At 38.4% G+C, this 12,997-nt stretch overlaps 1 protein-coding gene across 1 annotated transcript; it reads left to right on the plus strand.

Moving 5' to 3' along the window:
- Window positions 1–1,939: 1,939 nt before the first annotated feature.
- LOC102546663 (tyrosine-protein phosphatase non-receptor type substrate 1-like) lies at window positions 1,940–11,009 on the plus strand. The gene is made up of 2 exons (XM_017591373.1): window positions 1,940–2,317; window positions 10,834–11,009. Exons 1-2 carry the CDS (start codon window positions 1,969–1,971, stop codon window positions 11,007–11,009), a joined length of 525 nt encoding a protein of 174 aa, XP_017446862.1. The 5' UTR covers window positions 1,940–1,968.
- Window positions 11,010–12,997: the final 1,988 nt, after the last annotated feature.

Here is a 12,997-nt window from a genome sequence, read left to right on the forward strand (position 1 = left end):
GGTTTCTCAGAAAGGTCACAAGTTTGTCATATCACTGGGCATCCTGACCACCAGATTTGTATTAGTCTTCTGCGGCTGGCTGGGAATTTTCCATGAACCCAGTCATACTTAACTCTATCTATAATATTGATATCAATAATGGAGGGTTTTAAGGGCATCGCTCCCAACAAGTTCTAGTGAGTATGTTTTTTTTTATTTTTTATTATTTATTTTTTACTTTCTCATATACTTGAGGAGCCTGTGGCTTTTAATCAGGATGACCACTAACTGATTTTTTTTTCTGCAGGAGCAGATATGAAAGAGCTTAAAGTGATCCAGCATTAGAAATTAGTTTCTGTTCATGATGGAGGGTCAGTTATTCTGAATTGCACAGTGACATTTCTCACCCCTGTGGGGCCCATGAAGTGGTTCAAGGGTGAAGGACAAAATAGATGACTAGTATTTAGTTTCACAGGAGAATATTTCCCCAGAATAACAAATTGCAGATGTTACAAAGAGAAACAACATGGACTTTTCCATCCGCATCAGTAATATTACATTTGCTGATGTGGGTACCTACTACTGTGTGAAGTTCCTGAAAATAATAATAGAGGATGATATTGAGATTCTGTCTGGAGGTGACACTGAGTTGTTTGTGCATGGTAAGTACAACATTTTCCTTTTCATCCTCGATTTCTCCTACAGGTTGAAACTGTGTCCAGGCAGCCAGAAGCCAGAAGCATATTAACTCTTTGTGAGCCAGAGAGGAAGAAAAAATTAATTAAAATGTTTTATACATGAAAATGTGGACACACACACACACACACACACACACACACACACACACCACACATACATACACCCATACTGTGGCTGGACCCCAATGTCAGCCACAATCAGCTGCACAAGCATTTATAGATGCTTACATACACAAATATACTTACATACATACATATAGATGAACAGATATCCACATTTCAATGAATGGATAGGGCAGAGCTCCTCAAGGCAAATCATCCAACACATTAGAAGTTTCAGTCATTTAGTACTGAAAGGAGGGAGTAAAAGGTTTTAGTTTGCATATGGGGAACTTATCTCTTAGGGATTGTGTGGCCTGCACATAAGCAGTGGATCTCTGCCCAAATAGGGAAATGTATATGGAAAGAGGCAGGGGCACTGTGTAGGGGAATGTGTGAGGGGCTTGGGTAATGGTTTCCAAACCAAGAAAATGAGACGGGCAGACTCTAGGTAGGGCTCTTGCCATTTGTGAATGGTATGGCCAGCATTTGAAAAGTGAATGTTCAACTGAGTAGTGAAGCAGTTTGGGGGGAGGGACAGTGAAGTGGATTGGGAATTGTTGATTTGTGTTGGACGTGACAAGCTTGTGCCTTTGGGTTCTAAATCAAGGAAGTGGGAATGTAAGGGTTAATAGAGCAGATGAAGCTCTTACCTCTTCTGGGTACAGGTTTTAGTTCTTAATTAAAATACATGTTATTAGGACCTATCTATGACATGGTCACTATATCAGATAACATATATATCATCATAGGAATCTTTTAATCAAATGTATACCTCACTATATTTAAGCCCTTATATTCATTTCTCATTGGTGTAAAAGGGTGACACAATCACATCCAACAGCATTATAACAGAATTTCCCTAGGCCATTTTCACAGAAAATGAATCAGAATTAGAATCAGATTTTGATGAAGCATAATAATTCCAAACAAAACTAGGACTTCAATCAAAATCCTATGAAGTTTTAAGTTTCTGTTACTCAATTTCCTCTTCTATACTATATTCTTATATTAAAAAACCCATATTAGAAGAACTATGCTAATGTTCATGCCGAGTTCTAGTGAGTAAGGTTTAATTTTCTCATACACTTGAGTAGCCTGTAGCTTTCTACCAGGATGAGCACTAACTGATGTTTGTTGTTGGGTTTTTGTTTGTTTGTTTGTTTGTTTGTTTGTTTCGGCAGGAGCTAATATGAAAGAGCTGAAAGTGATCCAGCCTGACAAATCAGTTTCTGTTGATGCTGGAGGATCAGTCACTCTGAATTGCACGGTGACATCTCTCATCCCTGTGGGGCCCATTAGGTGGTTCAGGGGTGTAGAACACAGCAGACATGTGATATATGATTTCGTTGGAGATCATTTCCCTAGGGTAACAAATGCTTCAGATGCTTCAAAGAGAAAAAACCTGTACTTTTCCATCCACATCAGTAACGTCACACCTGCTGATGCAGGTACCTTCTACTGTGTGAAGTTCCAGAAAGAAACAGTAGAGCCTGACATTGAGATTCAGTCTGGAGGTGGCACTGAGTTGTTAGTATTTGGTATGTACCACATTTTCTTTTTTTATCCTTGATTTCTCCTATAGGTTGAAATAATGTTCAATACTCTATGAACAGCAAAATACACATGTAGAAAGGACCCCAATATACATAGGTTCACGTTGCTCCACCTCTGGACCAAGAAAGCTGAGGGGAAGAGAGGACATGCTATGTATTAGAGGTTTTCCCTTCTGGGAAATGGATGTAAATTGATATATTTGTCTGCCTGCCCCACCTAACATATTTCTCAGACTATCTCATATTAGTGGCTGTAAAAAGTCCATGAAATACATGACTGCCCTACATGTCTCCACCCTTCTTTTTCTCTAACTATAATGGATCGTTGCTTATAACTTCTAAAACATCCTCAACCCTTTCTTGCTTATCCTGTATATAAAAATCAACACACCTGTTGCATAGCAGCGAGGAATTGAATAAAAAAATCTACTGCTATTGTTTTTTTTTTTATTTTTGGCTTCTTAAACAGTAGTTAGTCATTAGCAGTTAGCAGCTACATAGGACAAGAGTGGACCTACTTTATGTTCCCCAACCCTGGACATAAAGAAACATGTCCTCTTTATATGCGGGCTGTGGGATTTGAGAGTGAATTAGTTGTAAAGGATGTTACCATTTCCCCACTTGAGTGTGGTGTAGCAAATATTCTCATAACCCTGAGTGATGATAGTCAAGGACACCATGGTCTCACCATGAATTCACACATATTCAAACTTCAATCAGGACACTGAAATTTTTGGAAATGTAATGAATAGGAAAGCCCAATCAGCAAGTGACTGAGGTAAGATGTAGTCCATAGCATTCCAGTGATACTAGCTTTTTATCTGTTATTTCATTTGTTATAAGGATCCCCTTAATGTTAGCAGATGGAGGGGTAACAAATAGCAATTGCTATATGCTCTACCTCTGTTATGTCATTTTCTCTACAAAATTCCATAAAAGTGAGGCCAATTCTTCTCTTGAGAGAAGACCCTGAAATTGACAGAATGACCTGATATGTGAACAAGAAGCAAATGTTGACTACAACCTCTGCCTCATAGTGTAACATGGCACAGATGCTTTTCTTCCTGCATAACTTATTTTCTGAGCTGGAACTACAGAAAAAATTTGCCAATTGTTTCCAGTCTTGGAAATGTGAATAAGAAATAAATTGGGATGTACAGGAATCTGGGCCCCTTGAAGAAAAGGCATTTTTCTGTCCAGTGCTACCTGGAACAGAAATCTGGCATAGAATTCCTCACATTGGATTCTTAGAGTAGAAGTAGAGCAATGTAAGTGACTTGGCTTCAGTGGAGTACAGCAGCTTTCTTTTCAGAAATGAATGTGAAGTCACAGAAAATGACCCCTGTGATACAGTAAGGGATGAAAGACAGTTTTTGTTTCAGCCTTGGTATCATCATTTGTAATGTGGTGATGATCACAGATTCTTCAGAATGAAATCCTGGGTTTCTGTATATCACCCAACACAACAGCATGCCAAGACAGAGGTGGTATGTATATCATGGTTGTAAACCTTGAAGAAGTCATTGAACTGACCCTTAGTTTTCCTTCTGTAGAATGAGGATACTTAGACCCATTTTCAGAGAGTTATGACTACCCAGAGAAACAATGAGTGTCTGGCATCAGAAGGACATGGGATGAGAAATCTTACTCTTTGTACAATGCACAGTTTTCTCTTTTGTGATGATTACAGCCATGGTCAATGGTAGGTTCCTTAAGAAAAGAAGAAAAACCACTCGTATATTCTTGGATGGTAGAGTCAAGACCATTAGGAGCATCAGGATTACAGTGATCGTTACAAAAGAAGATTGAATCTAAAAAGAGTATGCATATCAGCACTGCTACTCTTTGGCATATATCCAAGAAAAAATATTCAAAATAGGGTACTTTCTCCCAGCCAAAACAGATTATAGACTTGCTCCAATGAAGGAGTAAAGTCTTACAAAATACTTAGAGAAACTTCTGACTGCTAGAAAATATTTCATCACTGTAATTATTCTACTGTTGTGTCATGTGATCTTAGACATTCCATTTTCCCTCTGTTGGCTTTTGGTTTATTGACATGAACTTAGGATATGGTTGGCAGCTCTTGATCTGGCTACTTTTGGAATTTCCTTGGAAACAGAGAGATACCAGATTCATTTTCCTTTAGGTGTTCTGATATGGGTCTTGGCACTGAAATATCATACACATGATTTGAGGAAACAGGAGATTTTTGGGATTATTTTCTTGAGAGAGCTGTGAGGATACCTTGTTGAGACATGACAACCCCTCATGTTTCAGAAAATCAAGGACAATCCTGATGTACACAACCCCCTAAAACCTATGTAATGTGGTAGAGACATCTTTCAGTGAATAAAATTATGTTCCCGAAGGTTGAAACCACACAGCCGTATTAAACTCTAATCTCAGGGTGAATTATTTCTATATTGCATGCATCTGCATTAGAACAATTTCTGGTGCCAGAAATTTCTCCCCTTTACTTAGAAATCAATGTAAATGAAACAGAAGGTTAACAACAGCCCTGTGTTTTTTTTCCATCTAATGGTCACCTGCTCTCTATAGTTAGACTCACTGGAAGAAGTGATTATATTATAAAAGCCACTAGGGAACTTAGGGAGTGAATCACGAAGAAAAAGGAGGATGCCAGGGTATAGATGATTCTGCTCTGTAGGTGGAATTTTCATGGTAGTTCCAGAAACATACATTGTTGTTTGTGAGTTGCTTTTCCTGCATAGGAATGGCAAAAAAAAACTATCAACATGTGATCCTAAGACTAGTAACAAGGGCAGTGGTAAGGAGGATTTTTGTGTACATAATTAGCCATGAAATACTACCTTAATTTTCTACTTTCTAGGCTAAGGGTTGTTTCCACCACCACCACCACCACCACCACCACCACCACCACCACCACCACCATCATCATCATTATCATCATCATTATCTGTTTGTACAGTCCAGTCATTATACACCTCTTAGTACACCCTCTGAAAGTTCCACATCCCATTCCTCCTCACCTGTCTCCAACAACATGTACCCATCCATCCCCACCCCACCAGACTTTTCCATACCCTGGAGCCTCAAGTTCCTCTAGGATTAAGTGTCTCTTCTTTTACTGAAGCAAGATCACATTGTCCTCTGCTGTATATGTGTTGTGGGCCTCATATCAGCTGGTGTATTCTACCTGATTGGTGGCTCAGTGTCTAAGAGACCTCAGGGGTTCATGTCTGTTGAGACTGTTGGTCTTCCTATGGGGTTTCCCTCCTCCTCAGCTTCTTCCAGCCTTTCACTAATTCAACTACAGGAGTTCCCAGCTTTGGTCCAGTAGTTGGGTATAAGTATCTGTATCTGACCCTTTCAGCTGCTTGTTGGGCCTCTCAGAGGGCAGACATGCTAGGTTCCTGTCTGTCTGCACACCACAGCATCAATAATATTGTCAGTCCTTGGATCCTCCTTGAGCTCAAATTTAATTTGGGTCTGTCACTAGATCTCCTTTCCCTCAGTCTCTTCTCCATTTTTGTCCCTTTTAGAAAGGAACATTTCAGGGTCAGAATTTTTGACTTTGGGATGGCAATCCCATCTGTCACTTGATGCCCAGTCTTTCTGCTGACAGTGGACTCTAGAAGTTCCCTCTCCCCAGTGTAGGTCATTTCATCTAAGGTTCCTTCCTTTGAGTCCAGAGAGTCTCCCATTTCCCAAGTCTTGGGTACATTCTGAAAGGTCCCCCCACCTCCTGCCTCCTGAGATTGCCTGTTTCCATTCTTTCTGCTGGCCATGGGGCTTCAGTACTGTTTCCCGCACCCAATACCTTATCATGCTCCCCTCTTTCCTTCCCTGTCCCCTCTCCCGCACAGGTCTCTCCCTCCTGTGATTGCTATCTTTTCACACCCAAGTGGGATTGAGGCATCCTCACTTTGACTCTTTAGCTTGTTAATCTTGAGGTCTGTGAGCTGTATCCTGAGTATTCTATACTATTTTGGCTAATATCTACATATTAGTGAGTACATATCTACATGTCCTTTTGTGTCTGAGTTACCTCACTCAGGATAATATTTTCTACTTTAATCCATTTGCCTGAAAAACTCCAGATGCCTTTGTTCTTAATAGCTGAGAAGGATTCCATTGTGTAAATGAATGACATTTTCTGTATCCATTCTTCTGTTGTGGAACATCTGTGTTATTTCCAGCTTCTGGCTATCACAAACAAGGGTGCTATGAACATAGTGGAACATATTCCCCTGTGCCACGTGGGAGATCCTTTAGGTATATGGCCACAAGTGATATAGCTGGTTCTTCAGGTAGATATATTTCCAATTTTCTATGGAATCTCCAGGTTGTTTTTCAGAGAGGTTGTACCAGTTTGCAGTCCCACCAACAATGGAAGAGTGTTTCTCTTCTCCACATCCTTGTCAACACGTGCTGTGACCTGAGGGTTTGATCTTAGCCATTTTGATTGGTGAAAGGTGAAATCTCAGGTTCATTTTGATTTACATTTTTCTGATGACTGAAGACTTTGAACATTAAGTGTGCCTCAGCCATTCAATATTCCTCTGCTGTAAATTCTCTGTTTAATTCTATACCTCAGTTTTTTTTTATTGGGTTGTTTGTTTTTAGTGTTTAGCTTCTTGAGTTCTTTATATAATTTGGACATTAGCCCTCTGTCAGATGTAGGGTTAGTGAAGATTTTTCCCAATCTGTAGGTTGCTGTTTGGTCCTGTCAAATAAGGTATTTGCCTTTCAGAAGCTTCTCAGTTCCATGAGGTCCCATTTATCAATTCTTGATCTTAGAGCAAGAGCGATTGCAGTGCTGCTTAGGAAATTTCCCTTTGTGCCAATGATTGCAAGGCTCTTTCCCACTTTCTCTTCAGTTAGATTCTATGTGTCTGGTTTTATGCTTAGGTACTTGTTGTGCTTGTACTTGAGCTATTTGTCAAGGTGACAAGTATAGATATATTTTTACTTTTCTACATACAGAATGCCAGTTAAACCACCACCATATGGTGAAAATGATTTCATTTTTCTATTGTATATTTTTGGCAATTTTGTCAAAGATTATGTGTCCATAAGTGTGTGGTTTTATTTCTAGATTTTCAATTTTATTCCCTTAATCAACTTGTCTGTCTTTGCACCAATGCCATGCAGTTTTTAATCACCATTACTCTGTAATATGAACTGTTATATATAAAATTTTCATACATTTCTCGTGTGTATTCCTGCAACTGTTCCCCTCAGGATGATTTATACTTCCCCAGAGTTCTTTCATTCCCTCATATATACATAATTTTCCAAGATTCTTATATCTATACAAGGCAGCCAATCAACTCTCTTTCTTTCTATTTACCATCTCTTTCATGTGTACATCCAGTTCACAGCTCTTCCTGAGTACTTGAAAGACTTAAACCATCTTGGGGCAAGGATCATCCAAAGTACCACCAATTAGGAGCATCTCTGGGCTCACACTAACTCTGTAATCTTTCCTAGGGACCAGTACTCCCAGAATTTGAAAACTTAATTCCCTGACCCACAGGACTCTAAAAACAAGCATGTAAAAGTCGAGATAGAACTATAATTCTCTCTTCAAAGATGACAATAAATATTTCATTCTGAATCCAACTATCAATTACCAGGTCACAGGAACACAGATTTCAGTGACCTGGCAGCCACCTGTGGAAGTAGTTTGTAAGTGTTTTTTGTAGAAATAGAAGATTATAAATAGAGACTCTTTTTAAAAATTAATTGGTGAAAGATGGAAGGGATGGGTTACCAAATAGCAGAGAAACCTGGTTGAGACTTCAGATACTAACTGATGAAGCCCTAAATATTTAGGTTGGTTGAAACTAATAATCTGTTAAGTTAATACATTGCACAGAAAAACTAGTAGTCTCCTTGTGCACTGCAGATGATTCACCTAAATTGTGACAAAGCTGTTTGGTCAGGAGCAAAGGAAGCCAATATATGGCTATTAGGAGGGGCAAATATGATCCAGAAAAATTTGCTTTGGATCTGTAGTGTGCCAGAACTCATTCATGTCCTAAAGATGTAATCACTCTTGTAAAACGTTCAGTTTAAAGTTTCATCTACTTTCTGTAAAATTTTGTTGATAAAATATAGTGCTATAAATGGGAGACCTGATGTTGGGACAATGGAGAAATATATACCTATATTTTCTTTCTTTAACTTTTTTCTTGTTTACTTATTCACTTTACATCCCACTTTCCAGCCCCCTGTTAGTCACCTCCTCTGACAATCCTTCCCCCATAACCCTCCTCTTCTCCTCTAAGCAAGTGGGGTCCTTCTGGTAATCCTCCACCAATGAGGCACATTGAGTCCATGTGATGCTAAGCAGTTCCTCTACCACTGTATACAGACAAGGCAGCAAAGCTAGAACAAATCCCACATTCAGGCAAAAGCTTTTGGTATAGTTCCTGTTTCAGTGGTGACAGACCCACATGAAGAACAAGCTGCGCATCTACTATTTATGTACAGGGAGGACTAAATCCATCATGGTATGTCCTTTGGTTGGTGGTTCAGACTCTGAGAACCGAAAAGGTCCAGGTTAGTTGACTTTGTTGTTTTCCTTTGGCATTCCCAACACCTTCAAGTCCACAATCTTCACTAATATTCTTTTATAAGAATCCTCATACTCCATCAATTCTTCATCTGTGGGTGTCCATATCTGTCTCAGTCAGTGGCTGAGTGGAGCCTCTCAGAAGACTACATGCTCCTTTCTGTAAACATAACAGTATCATTAGTAGGGTTAAGGATTGGTGCTTATTCATGGGATGTGTCTCAACTTGGACCACTTATTGGATGGCCATTCCCTCAGTATCTGTTCCATTACCCCATTCCTATATCTCTTATAGACATGAAGTGTTTAAGATTGGAAAATTTGTGTGTGGGTTGGTTGCTCTATTGCTCCCCTGGGGTTACTGTTTGGCTCTGTCTGGCTACAGATGATGGCCTCTTCAGGTTCCACATCCCCTGTACAGTAAGTCCCAAGTAAGATTAACCCTACTGATTCTTGACTGCCTCCCTTATTCCAGGTCTCTGTCTCATCACACAGACCTTTTTATGTGCTCACCACTATCAATTGCAGATTTCCAATAATTTTCATGGTCAACTTGTCATCTCTCTAATCCTTTCCACATCTGACTCTGAAGCCCTTAGACCTCTCCCCACATTCCCAAATCCCTCACCTCATTTGTCTCTTATGCCTATTTTATTCACCCTTCTAAGTGAAATTCTCACTTCCTTGATAGTGCCTTCCTTCTTCTTTAGCATCTTTGTGACTGTGGAGAATAGCATTTTGCTTGTACTATATAACTAATATCCAATTATAAGTGAGTACATACCACACCTGTCTTTTTTTGTACTAGGTTTCCTCACTCAGGATAACATCCTCATGTTCCATCCATTTGCCTACAAAATTCATGATGTCATTTTCATAGCTTAATAGTAATCCATTCTTTTTATTTACCATGTTTTTTTAATCCATTCTACAGTTAAGGGATATCTACATTGTTACTAGTTTTGGGCTATTATGAATAAAGCTGCTATGAACATAGTTAATCAGATGCCTTTGTTATATGTTGGAGCATCTTTTGGGTATTTGCACAAGAGTGCTATAGCTAGGTCTTAAGATAGAATTATCTCCCATTTTTGGAAAAACTGCCAAATGGATTTTGAAAATGGTTATACAAATTTTCACTCACACTAGCAATTAAAAAGTGTTCTTGTTGCTCCCCATTCTTGCCAGCATGTGTTATCTCTTGAGATTTTTCTTAGCTATCCTGATGGTTGTAGGATAAAACCTTGGAGTTTTTGTTTGTTTGTTTGTTTGTTTGTTTGTTTTTGATTTGCACTTCCCTCATGACTAAGAATTTTGACCATTACTTTAATGACTTGACCATTCCAGAGTCTTATGTTGAGAATTCTCTGTTTAACTCTATAAACATTTTTAATTGGGTTATTTGGTTTCATGTTGACTACCTACTTGAATTATTTGTAAATTTTGAATATTACCTCTCTGTTAGACATAGGTTTGTAGAAGATCCTTTCTCAGTATTTAGGCTTCTGTTTTGTCCTATTGACAGTCTCATTTTCCTTACAGAAGTTCATAGTTTCATGAAGTCCTATTTATCAGTTGTTGGTCTTAGAGCCTGAGCCATTGATATTCTGTTTAGTGAACTATTTTCAGTACCTATGTGTTTAAAGGTATTTCCCAGTTTCTTTTCTATGAGATTTATTGGATCCAGTCTTATCTTTTGATTTTTGTTCCACTTGGAATTGGCGTTTGTGCAGGTTGATAAATATACATGTATTTTCATTCTTCCACATGTAGACACCCTCTTTATGTTTTTTAAGTTAAACTAGTGAATTTCACAGGGAAAGGAAACAGACTCAAACTTCTTAGAGCTTTGTTAGGCTTAGAAGTTAACCAATGGCCGAAGAAGAGACCACTAATGTGATTTTTTTAATGGTTTCTCCTACTTCTTGATTTTCAGAACTGAAGACATCAGCCATTGTTAAAATCCTTGCAGCTGCGCTCCTTGGATACAAACTATTGCTGGTAATTGCTGTCACTCTCATTTCCAGGCACAGATGCAAAATGCCTGAATGTAAGTTAGGGGGGATAAAGATATATAAGTTAAATATCTGTTACTGTGACAAATATCCATGACTAAAATAGTTTATTAATGAAAGGTTTTATTTTGCCACTTGCTATTTTAGTATATTATGAGTACATCATGCTGGAGAGTAGTGGCAACCAAGAGAGACAGTGGAGTGCTCACATTCTTAAGCAAAAAGCATGACCAGATTGAACAAATTGGAATTGTAAAAAACATTTACTTTCAAAGTTCAGTATCTGTGATGTACCTCCTCTAGCAATAGTGTACCACCTAAATCTTCCAAAGATCCATGTCAACTGAGAATAAGAATCAATATCCTACCTAGTAGATCTGGAAAGTTTTGTATTTGAAACACCAGATAGATGTTAGTCTGTGGACTCTATAGGAGAGACAAAATCAGTAGGATTGCCATGCCATTCATCACACAATGTTAAGACATAGAACCTCCTCAAGAATCTCATGATACACTTTGAGACATCCTAATGTCTCAGAAATTCTGTTCATATTATAGAATTGTTCAGTTCAGGATCTAAAGAGATGCCCAATGTATCCTAGAAGATGTGATGATACTTTGTCCAGGAATAGGATCTTGTGTATTGTCCACAAAATTCCTATTTCAGGTGATTTCAATGAAAAACAATGAGTGCGTAGGAAATATCAATCTAGATTATGTACCAAAATTTAGACATTTCAGGTGGCATGTAAAAATGAATATTTCTGCTTTGACCTGATTGTTATCATGGAGAATAGACCCAGAAGACTGAATGATTTAGGAGCTAGACTGAAATGCTACATGTCACTTTGTTGACAAGGGCATCTTATTCACTCAGGGCAGGGGTGCTAAGTGAAGAGCTGAACCCAGGACACTATAGCAGTAATACAAGTTGTAAATAATGAAAGAAGTATCCAGACAGAATTGATTCTCCATAGTTTTCTCTTTTATCCTCTACCACACTGGAGCCTAAATATCTGCCATCACTTTTCTTGCAGAGAATCAGCATGGAAATAGATGTTGATGAGAAGCCACTGAAGACTGTTCATAAAGAGACAATTAGGACAACTTGAATTAAAAATTTCTGGTTGTTCCTCGGTATATGTACCATTGTCCCAGAGCTTTAATGCTGTGCATTTTGAATTATATTCTAGATATCTTTTTGTTCATTATTAAATTAATTTAAATATGTACATGGTAATGTCTATCCTTGGTTGTCTACTTGGCTATATCTAGAATGAACTACGATCCAGAATTGGAGGGCACACCTATTGAGAAGAAGTTAGAGATATTTGATATTCCTTGGCTTAATGTTGATGAAAGTTATTTTAAGGGTCTGGTGAATTGTAAAGCTAGAGTGGGTATGTTATGTAAAATCTAAACATCCACAATCATAAGGACCAGAAGAATCTTCATGAATATTATGAGACACAAACTGGTGAGTGGGACATGAGGACATTTGAAGAATTTGTTCTTATGCTTTTCCTTGTACCAGACCTTAAAGTGTAGATACGTCTGCATTGGATGAATTAAGTTCAATGGGTTTAATTAGACCCTTGGGAAATAAGGGACATGTGACAGCAATGAATCACCAGAGACAAGGTGATAATAGTTATTATAATGGATAGTGTAGACAAAACAATGTTTATAATAATGACCTAGCCGTAAATTGACAGCATGGGAAAGGTAAAATTTATAATGGCACAACTCAAACGCACCTTTGGTACTGGCTAATTATATCATGATATTTCCAGGCATGAGAAAGATAGGAAGCCTACTACATATTTGTTTGATCTGTATGCACAAAATCTCAAATAAATGAAAGAAAGGCTTCATTAGATCATGGCAGAAGGTAATCTTGGTCAGTGAATCAATTTTCAGATTTGAGTCAGTTTGCAGACTGAGAACCTCTTCAATTTATGTGTGTCCAGGTTTCCTTGAGGAGGGATCATGATGAGACACCTAAAAGGTTAACTGTTAGCCATTCTCCTGTTCTTCACAAGAGAGACTTATGGACTTTTACAAGGGTAACTGTACAGTAGGCAA

Source organism: Rattus norvegicus, chromosome 2 (genome assembly GCF_036323735.1).
Source record: "Rattus norvegicus strain BN/NHsdMcwi chromosome 2, GRCr8, whole genome shotgun sequence".
Lineage (NCBI taxonomy): Eukaryota > Metazoa > Chordata > Mammalia > Rodentia > Muridae > Rattus > Rattus norvegicus.